We start from the raw sequence: 14,456 nt of genomic DNA, 5'->3' as shown, positions 1-14,456 counted from the left end.
TCCTTGTTTCCATACCAGTGTCTTTTCTTTCTTTGAGTAACCACCCATTAATGTAACACTCCTCATCTCTCTCTGGTATTTTACTTCTGCAACTACAGGAGGTGTAACATCTATTAGGGAACTTTGAAAAATAGCACAAGGCTTGGGTAATTTAGTTACTCACTCTTCTGGAGTCTGCCTTTTGCAGAGAGGATGTGTTCTCTTTTGCTCCATGACTTTAAGTGAGAATAGTGGGGCAGGGTGTGATCCTGCAGATAGGCCTCCAATTTGTGGTTAGTTTACTTCAGGGGCGTGTTAGTAAGCCCACTTGATGAACTGACCTTAGGCTCCTCAAGATGGAAGCTTGTTTTAAACAATCAATACACAGACATAGATATCTGTTAGGTCTTTCATTATTTAGTTTGTTATAAATGTGACATTTGATTCTCCACTGAGAAGCAAATTTGATTCCTTCATTTCTCATTTTGTTCCAAATTTGGCTACAGCATAGGGAGGTGCGTTATTTAATTTACATACTCAAATTCCAAAAGAAATACTTTACAGAATTAAGTGGTAAAAAGAATAAGCAATTGTAGTTACTGTTATCCATTACATTTTCCGTACTTCTCAAATTTAATATGATTACCAAATTCCCTAAAGAGAAGAAGAAGAAGAAAAGAAGATTAGCATCATAAGGAAACTGGGCATTGCTCTTGAACATACTTTCCTTTATCTTCTAAATAAGGGAGCTGCTTTTACAGTTCCTCTTACATTCATCTTTTTTCCATTCCTGTTTGTCACCACCACAGTTTGTACATTACTTTTCTATGTCTTGATTATCCAATAAGCATTATATAAAAGTTTTTCAGCATGGAGTTTTTTATCCCCTAATCCATTCCCATCTCCAAATTTTTCATTCAATACAGCAATACTAGATTTTTCTACTAAGAGGTAAAAGATATCACAGTAATAATACAATGCATGCTTCACATAATTCACTTTCCACTTGAACTTCCACCATGTTCACACTGCCCACAGACCATAGTCTATTTTCCTTACTCTGGTATTCAAGAGGGGACTTCAAAAAGTTTATGGAAAAATAGAAGTAAAAGATAATACAAATCTTACCATGAACTTTTGGAAGACCCCTCATATGTTTTACAGACTAGTCTTCGCCTAACTTTCTATCCTTACATATTAGTATTCTTTAAATACATATCATTCCTTTCAGCATAATCTTTATATTATTTCTCTAATGACACTATACACTTTCTCAATTCCAAATGTTTCCCAAACAGCACTGTGTAGCTTGACCATTCCATTTTCTCTTGTGTATTTTGTTTCTTTAAAAATCCTTTAATTTTGGGCCGACCCCGTGGCTCACTCAGGAGAGTGTGGTGCTGGGAGCACAGCAGCGCTTCCGCCGTGGGTTGGGATCCTATGTAGGGATGGCCGGTTCGCTCACTGGCTGAGCGTGGTCACAAAAAAGGACAAAAAAAAAAAAAAATCCTTTAATTTTATCTTCTTTCAAAAGATCTCCACCCTCCCCTCCACCAACTCCCACCCCTCCAACACCCATAATCAGGCTCACCTTTGATATATGTCTGATTTACTCATCTGGTTCAGGCATTGCAAACATAAATGCTTGGAGACAAGGGGGTCATATAAATAAGTGATATGAGCCACCTCCACGACAGAGGAGAGAGGTGGGACTATTGCTCTCTGTATGCCTGACTTCCATCTGAATGGCGAGCTGTTGCTTATATATTACATATGAAATCCTCGCTAACCACCACGATAATGTTTGAAATCTATATTTTTAGGTAAAACCTGATTTTTGAAATACTGTCAACTATTCCAAAACTTATTAAAACACTATTTTGGTTCAACAGAACCAAATAAAATTACAAGCTTCTGAAGAATCTGGGGTCTGTTTCATACAATTCTGTATTTTCTTGATACCTATTATCAGGGCCCTTGATTGAGTAGGCATGAAGGATTACTTCTAGGATAATGACTATGACTCTGTATCAATTCTGGACAAGACTTGCACTCTTCAATATTTTTCAAAGGTTTTACATCATTCACTAGTGATGAGTATCTCTTAGGGCTTTGAGTCCAATTTGACAGGGCTTTGCTTCAAAACACCTCCAAGAGCAGAAACCTAGGAATTACTCTCCTCCCCTCCATTGCTCAGCAGTTAGGATGGTTCTTTTTCCCCTGATATATAGAAATGGCATGAAGGCTAAGTTTATACATGCGAGTCACATGGAGAATTGAAGCAAAAATATAGGTCACTGCACCTCTCCTGCCATAGCATCAATTTCCTCTGTTTCAGAATAAGATATGTTTGTGCTCACATTGACCTGAGCCATGTTTTTGCTCTTTAAACAACAGGGGTTCTTCATTTATTCTTAGACTGAGAAATAACACCTTAGATTGGTGTCAGAGTTTTAAGATGGATAAATGGAAGGAAGGAAGAAAGGAAAGAAAGGAGAGAGGAAGAAAATTGTTTCTTCCATCTTTTCTGCATTTCTGCCAGAAGAAATCTGAAGCATGATATTTGAACTGCCGAGACTGTTCTGTGAAGTCACAGATTCCTGAATTTTCATGGATGAGGCTGAAAGGAATCTCAGAATAATCTTTGTTAATTTTTGTCCACGTAAGACCACATAACCACTTTGTTACTCATGTGTATATATGTCTATAAATGTATCTATATCTATGTTTTTATATGTATATCTGTAGCTATAGCTATATTTATTTATATCTACCAAACCACACTTATGGGTTCTATAGATTCATCAATGTGACTTGTGAAAGAAAATTTGAGTGATTTTTTAAAAAAGTGTATTTCTATTTATTGCTTAAATATAATCTATAGACTACCTACAAATATGATCTCTGTACAATTCTCTCAAAATACCATGTAAGCTTTTATTTCTTTTTTTTAATAAATCAACTTTGAAGTTAACTAATTTTTTAAAAGAGAACTTTCTCTTTACTATATATGTAGTCTGTCGCCAGTCTTTTGTGAACAAGAGAGGCTATTTTTTATAAATCCCACAGATCAGTAAAATACAGTTACTTGGCTAAGATTATGTGAAATATCTGTGAAGAAGGAGAGAGAAAAACAATAATGGTATTTTATTTTGAACTTACCATTGATCAATACAAAGAAAACATTCATTTTGGTAAGTGTGGCCATTCGTAGCACAAACATAAGCTGTTACGTTAGGACACTGTGCCTCATAAAGAGGATCCAGAGGGTAATACATTTGACATTCGATCTGCAAATATCATGAAATATCATAGAAATAACAAATAATAGATTCTCTCCTAACTATTCTTTGCCTGTCACTTCTGCCCCACATAGAAATAATGTCAAATCTTACAAGTCAACTGATCTTTTTCAAGGATTTCCTGTAGTATCCTCCACCTACACCATCATCTTAAAGGCATAACTATTATAATATCCCTGCTTAATTCCAACACAAAGTTTTCATTTAAACTTGGTGTCCCAATCCCAGTAACTTATTGTAAAAACTATGTTAGTAGAGATATTTATGTGTTTGTAAACTTCTAGATAGAGGACAGGGCTCAAATATAGTTGGTAAGAATGAAGGTTCTGTGTTGAGACTAGGACTAAATCCTGGATTTACCACTGCTTAGCTTTGAGACTTTAAGCAAATGACAGGTATTCCACTTAATTCTCAGACATATATTTACTCAGTATATTTTTATTTTACTATATATATTTATTTTACTCATTATTTTACTAAGATATGTTATTATAGTATAATAGTTGCGCTACATGGGAGAAAATCTAAACATGGAGAGATTAAGGTACATGCCCACGGCCACATAGAAACCTTCCACTCAACTTTACTTTCGTGAAGTTTTACATCTCTGATGTTAAGAGAGTGATCAGATTAAAATGAGAATTCAGAACTAAGAAATTTAAATTTACCTTAGGCCATTTATGTTTGTCATGTGGTTTGAAAAATTCTGCAAATAAAGCACAGACACAACAAGTTAAGAGATAGTTCTATATGGGATATGATTTTACCCGCTGAAGTCACTGAATTTAAAAAATGTAATTTAATTATTCACATGCATAAAAGTACGAAAAATAATTATAGCAACAGAATTTGTGGGTAACATTCCTTTGTTTTGTTAACTGTTTTATCTGTTTATTTACTCTTTTCTTCATTTTCACAATCCTGACTTCATTCATAAATTTGCTGTCACTAGGGAAAGAGTAAAAACAGTTTGGGGTTGTACGTATGACTTACAAATCATGTTATTTTCGGTAAGTTACCCTCTATCTTGACGCTTGTATTGCCTGGGGAATGAGGGTGAGTAGCTGGCTGTGGGAGAATAAAATAAGAAAAGTACTTACTGTAGTTCTGTTCTTACTTATCTCTCACTGTTAGATAATATTTTAAATATCATAGGGTATTCTAGCTTTTGAAAAGTTAGAAGAATAAAAGTTAAAAGAAAAATTCTGAATGATATTTCAAAATCTTCCCACAAAGGAAACAATAAGCCTACCAACTTTACCAGGAATAGATCATGCTGATTACATTTATACTCTATCAGAAAGTAAAAAAGGTGGAATGCTGTTATCTAATTTTAAAAAGCTGGAGTATTTTAATGACAAAAGCAGCTGGGTATAGTTATAAGAAAAGAAAAATAAAGAGCTTCCATCTAGTAAAAAGTAGAATAAAAGTACACAGATATACTGCAAACCATACATAAAAATAAACTTCCAGTGGATCAGGATCTGAACATAAAAAATGAAATTTTACAAAGATTAAAATACAACATGACAGAATTCCTTTTTAATCCTATTGTATGAAAAACTTTATAACAATGACTCATTAATCTAAATACAATAACAGAAAAGACTGACACATTTTATTACATAAAAAAAACTTCACTGCAAAAAGAACCATATACAAGCTAAAAAGATATTTAATGAAGGGTTAATATCCCGAATATATATATGAAAGAACTCTTTAAAATTGAGGGAACAAAAACAAATAACAAATTCAATTGCAGAACAGCAATATACATGCACATATCATTAACACATACCCACATACCCAACAACATGCAGAAATGGTCCTAAAAATCTGTAGAAGATATTGAACCACATTCGTGATAAGAAAAATGCTAATTAAAATTATGCTAAAATGCCATTTCTCACCTATTAAGTTAGCTGTTAGAGAGATTTTCATATATTACTGGTGGAAATGTAAGTTAGTACATTTATGGAGTGAAATTTGGCAATATTGAATAAAACTATGTTTGCATTTACATTTGACTCACCAATCCCAACTTAAGGGATTCCCTGAAGATATGCCTCCAACAATGCAAAAATGTATATGCATGGTTATTTATTCCAGCACCATTTGCAATTACAAAATATTTTAAACAAACTACATGCTCCTACATAGAAGAGTGGGTAAATAAAGTTTGGTACGTCCACCCAATGAAGTTATGCAGTTGTGTAATAGAAAAAGGAAAATCCTGGTGAACTGATAGGGAGTGATTTCTAGGTTATATTGTAAATTAGAAAAAGCAAGATGTAAATGGGTATCTATAGTATGCTTTCTTTTATGTAAAAGTGAGAGAGGGGGTCAAAATGTACACTTATGTTTATTTGAGCAAAAAGAAGCACAAAAAGCATACAGACTAATAAGATTGGTTACATACAGGACGACATTGACATTGGAGTGGAAAGGATAAGGGTATGGGGGCAATGACACTTCTTTGAACATAACTTTTTATTTATTTCGTTTCATTTTCTCTAGGTTCAAAATAATTTCAAATTTCCCTTTTGATTTTTCTTGACCCATGTATTATGTAAAGGCATATTACTTAGTTTTCACATATTGGGGGGGAAGGGGTTTTCAGAGTAACCCTTTTTTCTAACCATGAGAAACCTGTCTCTCATTGTCCACAATATATTCACTTATTTCCTCAGTCTTAGAATTTACATGAAATGGTTTCCAGAATTCTTTTTCTAGCATCTGTGAAAAAGAAGACTATGAATTAGAGTTTAATATATATTCAAGTATCTGTTTTGTCTTTAGAATGAAGGTATATAGTTCAGGTATTGTATTCAAAGATTACTTAGATTAGTTACATTCCACCCACTTCAGTGTGGACATATTTTTCTTTTGAAATATGGTTTAGTTCAATACATGCCTATGGGTAGATCTGTTATAGGAGGGGAGGCAGGGCAAGATGACGGACTGACCAGAGGTGCCCAGGGCATATCCGTTTCATAGAAAAGGACCAGAACAACTAACAGACAGCTAACTATTGATGGGAGGATCTGTGGGAGAGTGCAGGACTGCAGGTGGAGACTGGTGAGATCCCTATAGAGCATGAAAGCCCAGGATGGCAGAATAAAGAGGACAGAGAGGCACAAGGCCTCACCTGCCAAGTTTTTGCTACTGGGATTGGTGCAGGAAGGACTTTCCCTTGCAGGAAAAGATAGGAAGAGTGACCACAGTGACTCCCAGCCTCAACACAGAGGCCTGAGGCTCCTGCAGGAGGACTCCACAGCCCTCAGAAGCCTGGAGTCAAGAGTGGGGAGCTGCCTAGAACACACCCACTCTATTGCTCCAGAACAGTGGCACACACTGTGCACTCCCCTTTATCCACCTTCATGACCCAAGCCAAGGCAGTGTGGTACTGTCTTGAAACCAGAGCCACTGCAGAAGCATGCCTTGCCCTCCCCAGCCTTAAGGCTCCACCATCATTCCAATGCACTAACTGGACAGGCTACAATGTCCTGATCCTGGCAGCAGGACGGGCTCAGGAGCAGCTGTGACCCCATTTATGCATGTCTGGGAAGCCAATCCTGGGCCTACTGAATGGATACACCCCCTACATCCCTGGCCAGAGACAGGCAGACCCTCCCTCCCCTGCCAGTGGGCTGAGTTCTGTGTGCCCAAGTTTCCACCCCAGAAAAACAGCTCACAGCTCCCTAACCTAATGAACACACACCCAGGCCTGTGGAAATAAAGCACATCTGTGCCCTCCTGGAGAAGCAGCTAAACAGTTTTACTCTAAACAGTCCTCAGGCATCCTGCCTTTGGCAGATCAACTTTTAAACTGCTGAGGGAAGAATGACCTTGCACTTGGCCCTGATAAGTGATGCAGAGGACTGGCTCCCAGAAGATCTGATCCCACATAGCCAAGCCAAAGTGTGCCCAGCCCCTGACTCAAACAGCCCAGCTGTCATGCCACTGGTGCACCCACCCCTGAGTCTTTGAGCCACTGCACATGCAAGTATCTGAGTGAGAAACAGCCTGGCTGATATGCCCCTGTCGAGCCTGCCCCTAGTCAGGGAATCAGCACAGTGACCCTGCTACTGGTGAACCAGTCCTGGAATCCCTGATACACCATGCACCCACACCCCCAGTCTGAAAATCAATCAATCCATCAACCCCATCCCCAATGATCCAGTTCCTGAGACAACTGATCCACACACTCCCACCCTGAGAATGAAAACAGTAATCCCACCTCAGCAAAGCCGTGCTACTGTTACCTCGAACCTCCTAAGCATAGGCCACTGAGGCATGCACAGACATAGAAAAAGTGGATTATATCAGAAGAAACTACACAGAGCCTACATTACTGTACCCATCTAGAACAAAGACAATGTACCCACCCAATCGATGCCCTAGAATGCATTTGCAGGTGAAAGTCTCCCCATACTGGCCACTCTACAAAACTCAAAATGGTGACTATTCCACCAGTTCTACATATATCAATATGAGGAAATAAGAAACATGAAAAAATAAGGAAACAACACCACCAAAGAAACAGTATTGGTCTTGTAACTGATCCCAGAGAATCAGAAATTGCTGACTTGCTAGAAAAAAAATTCAAATTAATAATCTTAAGGAAACTCACTGAGATACAAGAGAATACAACAATTCAACAAAAATCATAAAAATAATTTACGATCTGAATGAGAAAATTAACAGAGATAGATAAAAAAAATCAAACAGAAGTCTTGAAATTGAAGAATTTATTAAATGAAACAAAAAGTACACCCTAGAGTCTTAACAGCAGACTAGATCACACAGAAGAAAAAATTTCTGGTCTTGAAGACAGTTGTTTTGAAATAACCCAGTAAGATGAAGGAGAAGAAGATGGAGGAGGAGGAGGAGAAATAATGAACAAAGCTTATAAGATTTATGGGATACTATTAAGCAAACAAATATTAGAATTATGGGCATTTTAGAAGGAGAAGGAAACCAAAAAGTATTGAAAACCTATTTAATGAAATAATAGCTGAAATTTTTCCTAGTCTTGGGAAAGATACAGACATCCAAATCCAGAAAGATCAAAGGTCCCCAAACAGATTCAACCTAAGAAAGGTCCTCTCCAAGACACATTGTAGTCAAGCTGTCAAAAGTTAAAGACAAAGGGAGAATTCTAAAAACAGCAAGAGAAAAGCATTAAGTCACTTATGAGGGAATACCTGTTAGACTAACAACCAACTTCTCAGCAGAAACCCTACAGGCCAGGAGAGAATGGAATAATATTCAAAGTACTGAAAGAAAAAAACTGCCAGCCAAGAATATTATACCCAGCAAAACTATCCTTCAGAAATGAAGGAAAAAATAAAGTATTTCTCAGACAAGCAAGTATTAAGGGAATTCATCACCACCAGTCCAGCTTTACAAGAAATACTTAGGTTAGTCCTACATCTAGAAGAGAAGGAATAATAACCATCATGAAAACACCTGAAAATATAAAACTTACTGGTATAATAGACACACAAATTAGAAAAAGAAAGGAATCAAACCTTCTCAATAGAGAAAATCACCAAACCACAAGGATAAACAATAAGAAGGAAAGAAAGGAACAAAGGGTACACAAAACAATCAAAAAATAACTAAGAAAATGATGGGAGTAAGACCTCACATATCAATAATAACCATGAATAAATAGAATAAATGCCCCAATTAAAAGACAGACTGGCTGAATGGATTAAAAAAAAATAACCCATATGCTGCCTACAAGAAATGCACCTTACCTATAAAGACCTATACCTATAAAGACACACATATACCGAAAGTGAAGGAATGGAAAAAGATACTGCATGCAAACAGAAAACAAAAGTGAGCAGGAGTATCTAAACTTATACCAGATAAAACAGACTTTAAATCAAGATCTGTACTAAGAGACAAAGAAGGGCATTATATAATGATAGAAGGATCAGTACAGCAAGAGGACATAACAATTACAAATATATATGCACCCCACGCTGAAGCACACAGATATATAAAGCAAACATTACCAGATCTAAAGGGAGAGATAGACACCAACACGATAATAGTTGGGGACATTAACACCCCACTCTCAGCATTGGTCAAATCATTGAGACAAAAAAATCAGCAAAGAAATATCGGATTTAAACAGCTCCATCAACCAGATAGACCTAGCAGACATTTACAGAACACTTTATCCAATAGCTGCAGAATACTCATTCTCTTCATCAGCACATAGAACATTATCCAGGATTGACCATCTGCTAGACCACAAAACTAGTCTCCACAAGTTCAAAAAATCAAAATTATGTCAAATATTTTTTTCTGACAATAATGGAATAAAACTGTAAATCAATAACAAGAGGAACTTTTGAAATTATACAAATATATGGAAACTAAACAACATGCTCCTGAATGACCAATGGGACAAAAAAGAGATCAAAGAGAAAATCAAAACATTTCTTGAAAAAAATATTTACATAAAGATTAACAAATAAATCAATGTAAAATAATAGAGTCCAGAAATATACACATATAAAAAGTCCCAAACTACACACATCTATGGACAAGTTACTTTTGACAAAAATGAAAAGACAATTTAGTGGGAAAAGGATCATCTTTTTTTTTAAAAAAGAACTTCAATTATATATTGCACCATATAGAAAAATTAACTCAAAGTACATCGTAAACATAAATTTTTAAACTATAAGAATTTCTAGAAGAAACCACAAGAGAAAACCTTTGTGACCAGAGGGTAAGCAAAAATTTCCTAGCTACTACACCAAAAGCATCATCCATAAAATAGAACAACAAAAAAGTGAATTGGGTTTCGTAGAAATTTAAAACGTCTGTTCTTTGAAAGACACATAAGAAAATGAAAACACTATACACAGATTGAGATAAATATCTCCAAGTCATATATATCTGATAAAGGACTTTTATCTAGACTATATTTAAAAAATCTTCAATCTCAATAGTAACGAAACAAAGAGCTCAATAGACACTTCATCGAAGATGGAATATGGATGGCCAAAAACAGATAAAAACAAAAACTGGAGTGGAATATCACTGTATACATATGAGAATATCTAGAATTAAAAAGATTGAGCAGACCAATTGTTAGTGAGGATGCTGAGCAACTGGAACTCTCATATATTGCTTGTGGGTATGTAAAATGGTATGGTAAAACTACTTTGGAAAACAGTTTGGCAGCTTCTTAAAAATTTAAATATACTTCTGTATACTTCTACTATATGATTTAGCCATCCCACTCTTAGGTATTTACCCAAGATAAATGAAAACATAGCCTATGCATTTATGTTCATAATATCTTTTACAATAGTCCAAAATTGGAAACAGATGTCCATCAATAGGTGAATAGATAAACAAAATGTGGTATATCTGTACAATGAAATAACTTAGATATAAAAAGGGATGAACTATTGATACATAAAACAATAGTGATCATTCTCAAAGTAACACTGAGTTTAAGAAACTAGATTCAAAACCAATATATCTTCCACAATTAAACTTATATAAATTTGTAGAAAATGCAAGCTAGTCTATAATGACAAAAAAAATATCATTGTCTGGATAAGGGGTGGGTTGGGGTGGGGGTGGTAAGGAGAAACAGTAAAGGAAATCAGGGAAACTTTTGTGGGTGAGGAAATGTTCATTATCTTGATTGTAGTGATGGTTTCACAGGTGTATAAATATGTCAAAAATTATATTGTGCACTTTAAATATAAAGTTTATTATATGTCAGTTACACCGTAATTTAGCAGTTCATAAAAATCTCTGAGTTGAGAATATAAATAAATATATTTTAGATTATAGAGGGAGGAGAAAGATTTTTTAACAAAATACAAACAAAAAAAGCTTACTGTAAATACAAAGTTTGATAAAGCTGACTCCTTCAATATGAGGAATTTCTACTAATCAAAAAGACTTATTTAAGGGAGTGAAAATTCTATTTATCATCTGAGAAAATGTATTTGTTAAAGCTGCATAAGATTTGTATCATAATATATATATATATCTCCTAGATGTTCTCAAGATGACTTAAAACAATGCAGTAATAATACTACTAATAATAAAGGCATAAATAGGAATAACAGAAAAGAAGAAACCACCTATGGCCCATAAACTATTGTATAAAGATTTTCAACCTCATTAGCGATCAGAGAAATGCAAACGAAGATGAAAGTGAGATGAAACTGGCGACATGTTTTGAGATTAGACAATATCAAAGGCTGCAGATGATGTGGATCAGTAGGCTACTTTATAGTTTCCTAATGAAATTATTAATTCAGGCAATAACTTTGGAAAGCCATACGCATTATCCTATAATGAAAATTCACACACCTTGTGGCATAGCAAATCTACTCTTAGATAGGCGCCCAAGAGAAACTCTTGTTTGTGTGCATAGGAAACAAGCATAAGAATATTTCTACTGGCTTACAAATCATAAATTTGTAAGCAAACCAAATGCCAATCAACAGGAAAGTAAAGAAATCAGGGTATATCCACACTAAATGAACTACAGCTACACATAAAAAAAATATGAATTTAAGCAACGTAATATTGAGAAAAAAAGTACACTTCAATAGATAACATGCTTCTTTCTGTATAAAACTGACTGAAAATTTTCAAGACAAGTTATATAACTTAAAATTTAAAAGAATTTAATAAAATTCATAAAATTTAGAATTTCATAAAATTTAGAAGAATTGTAAAAATACACTTTTCCACAGTATGTCTAAATAAGAAGACTATGTTAAAAATAAAAGCAAGAGAAGAATAGATGCAAGATTTAGAATGGTGTTTACCTTGAATGAAGGTGGAAAAGGGAATTGGATGAGTGAAAACCACACTTATGGATCTGAACATTCGTTAGTAGTCTAGATTTTTGCAGGAACGATGTGTTCGTGGTGCTTATTGATTGGACCCAATGATATTTATTGTACCAAGTATTGTGATTACTCCAATTTCATCCAATTAAGGCTTATTTAAAATAATAAAGTATATTGCAAAGAACCTATACACAGCAGATAATTAATTGATACATTTTTAACATTCCTGTATTGAGTGTTTACTTCGTATCATTTATTTAACGAGGATCTGGGAATGCAAAAATAAGGAAGATACATTGTAGCATCTGCATCATTAGTTTGTAGCTTATTTGCAGGTGTACCAGTTTCCTATTGATGCTGTAACAAATTATCACAAACTTTGTGAATTAAGATGACACAAATTAATTTTACCGATCTGGAGGTAAGAAGTCCTAAAATCAGCGTTTCAGTAAGACTGCATTCCTTCTGGAGTTTCTAGGTAAGAATCCATTTCCTTACTTTTTTCAGTTTCCACAGGCCATCTGAATTCGTTGGCCTATGGCCCTTTCCTCATGTCATTCTAACCTCAGGTTCCATTGTCACATCTCCTTCTCTGACTCTGGCCCTCCTTCTTCCCTGGTATAAAAATCCCTGTGATTATATTCATCCCACCTGAATAATTCAGGATAATTATTTCATTTCAAAATCCTTGTAATCACATCCACCAATTCCTTTTTGCCATGGAAGGTAATAATTTGCTTGCAATGAAAACATTACAATTTTCTATGCTGTAGAGGATTTTTTTGAATCAACAAAATTGAAATGAGGCTGAGTATCCACAATGTAGAAAACAAGTCTGATTTTTTCACGTGGGAAAATGTATTTTAATGATACCCAATTTGGATTATGAAACCCAAACACCTAGATTTCAGCAAAACATTCCCCATCCAAAGTCACAAATTACTCTTCTTCTTTTGTACAACTTTAAGAAAATCAGATACTTATCTCCCTAAACCTCCAAGGTTGCTCACCTGAGAAAACAATATGTGCCAAAGTAGAGGATACCAGGAAAAATATGGTCTTGCAGGGGAAGGCAGCCATTTGATCTCATATAATATTTTTCTTTGGTGAGGCCTGTGAAAATGCCCAAGACAGTTTATTCCCAGTCTCTTGCACAGCTGGCTTTCCAAACATGAGAGAACTCCTGAGATGGTGCCATTCCTGTGCACTTGGCCATGATGGTCTCACACTGACCTGGTCTCCAGGAATTCAGGCCTGAGAGAGCCTTCCTGCTCTAAGAAAGGAGAAAAAAGCCATAAAAATAACTTTTTTTTTTTTTTTCTGCCAGCAACCATCGTACAGTCCTGGCCTGAAAGAGAAATTAGGCTTGAGACTCTTGTTAGGGATGACCCAAGGCATTTTACCTACAAATAGGTTCACCCTGATTTATTATTTAAACTAGGACATTCTTGTTAGTGAATATGAACATGCAAATAATTCAGAAGAATTCTGAGTTAACAGGTGTGAACTGAGGGCTGTGTTGTATAATCAGGGACATGTTACACTATAACACAAGTCATTCGATTCCCTGGGATGGTCCACTTTCCCCCACACTGAAGTCTTTCATTTCCTAGCTAAGTTTCTCTTTGCCAGGCCAGGCCAGTCACATGGGCTCAAGTACAAAGAATGGATTGAAAATGGAATTGTTGGTCTTGGGTGATAAAAATTATGTGTACCTTCCTGATGCAAGAATCAGGAAATAGATAGATGATAGATAGATAGATAGATAGATAGATAGATAGATAGATAGATAGATAGATAGATAGATAGATAGATAGATAGGTTTATTTATTTAAATGAGTGAGATGATAGAAACCATAGAGTCTGTAGTTAGACCAGAGTTCAAATTCTAGTTTCAACAGCTGTTAGAAGTGTGAGCCTCAAAAAAAGCATGAACTTCATAAGATTTTGAAAGGCTGAGAGGATAAACGGGTATTAATATATGTAAAGAGCACAAATATATTAACTTGGCAATTTATTCAGCCAAACATTTCTTTGTAGGGGTGGAAATATTCAGAGATACTTTCTAAGTTCATTTTCTCAACTTCTTACATGCTACTTTATCCATTACCTCTTCTCAGAATTGTAGCTGGTAGATATATAGAGAAATGAGAGAGAAACATATTAAGTGAAGTTTCCCTACTTTCATGGGCAGGGAGAACAAAGGGAGGGTATTAGAGGAAAACAAAAACATAAACTAAAAATAAAAAAGAGCGGAGGGAACCCACTGACAAAGAAGGAAGCTGAAGAGATCCCACCACTGACTTGGACTAAGGACGTTGGA

General features: G+C 35.3%; 1 protein-coding gene across 1 annotated transcript; it reads right to left on the bottom strand.

Moving 5' to 3' along the window:
• Positions 1-581: 581 nt before the first annotated feature.
• On the bottom strand, positions 582-13,213 carry SPINK13 (serine peptidase inhibitor Kazal type 13). The gene is made up of 4 exons (XM_063087667.1): positions 13,144-13,213; positions 3,950-3,987; positions 3,142-3,269; positions 582-633 (listed from the first exon to the last, which is right to left on the bottom strand). Exons 1-4 carry the CDS (start codon positions 13,211-13,213, stop codon positions 582-584), a joined length of 288 nt encoding a protein of 95 aa, XP_062943737.1.
• Positions 13,214-14,456: the final 1,243 nt, after the last annotated feature.

The sequence above is a fragment of the Cynocephalus volans genome, chromosome 2 (assembly GCF_027409185.1).
Source record: "Cynocephalus volans isolate mCynVol1 chromosome 2, mCynVol1.pri, whole genome shotgun sequence".
NCBI classification, from domain to species: domain Eukaryota; kingdom Metazoa; phylum Chordata; class Mammalia; order Dermoptera; family Cynocephalidae; genus Cynocephalus; species Cynocephalus volans.
Note: the sequence above shows the minus strand (reverse complement) of the source record. Positions and strands in the feature narration are given on the sequence as shown.

What these genes read in the sequence shown, in the direction of transcription:
- SPINK13 (XM_063087667.1), bottom strand. Translation starts at nt 13,213, where the DNA reads ATGGCTGCCTTCCCCTGCAAGACCATATTTTTCCTGGTATCCTCTACT. An exon ending in GGCACATATTGTTTTCTCAG is followed by an intron (nt 3,988 to 13,143) that starts GTGAGCAACCTT and finishes CTTTATTTGCAG; the next exon opens with AATTTTTCAAACCACATGAC. An exon ending in ACAAACATAAATGGCCTAAG is followed by an intron (nt 3,270 to 3,949) that starts GTAAATTTAAAT and finishes TGATATTTGCAG; the next exon opens with ATCGAATGTCAAATGTATTA.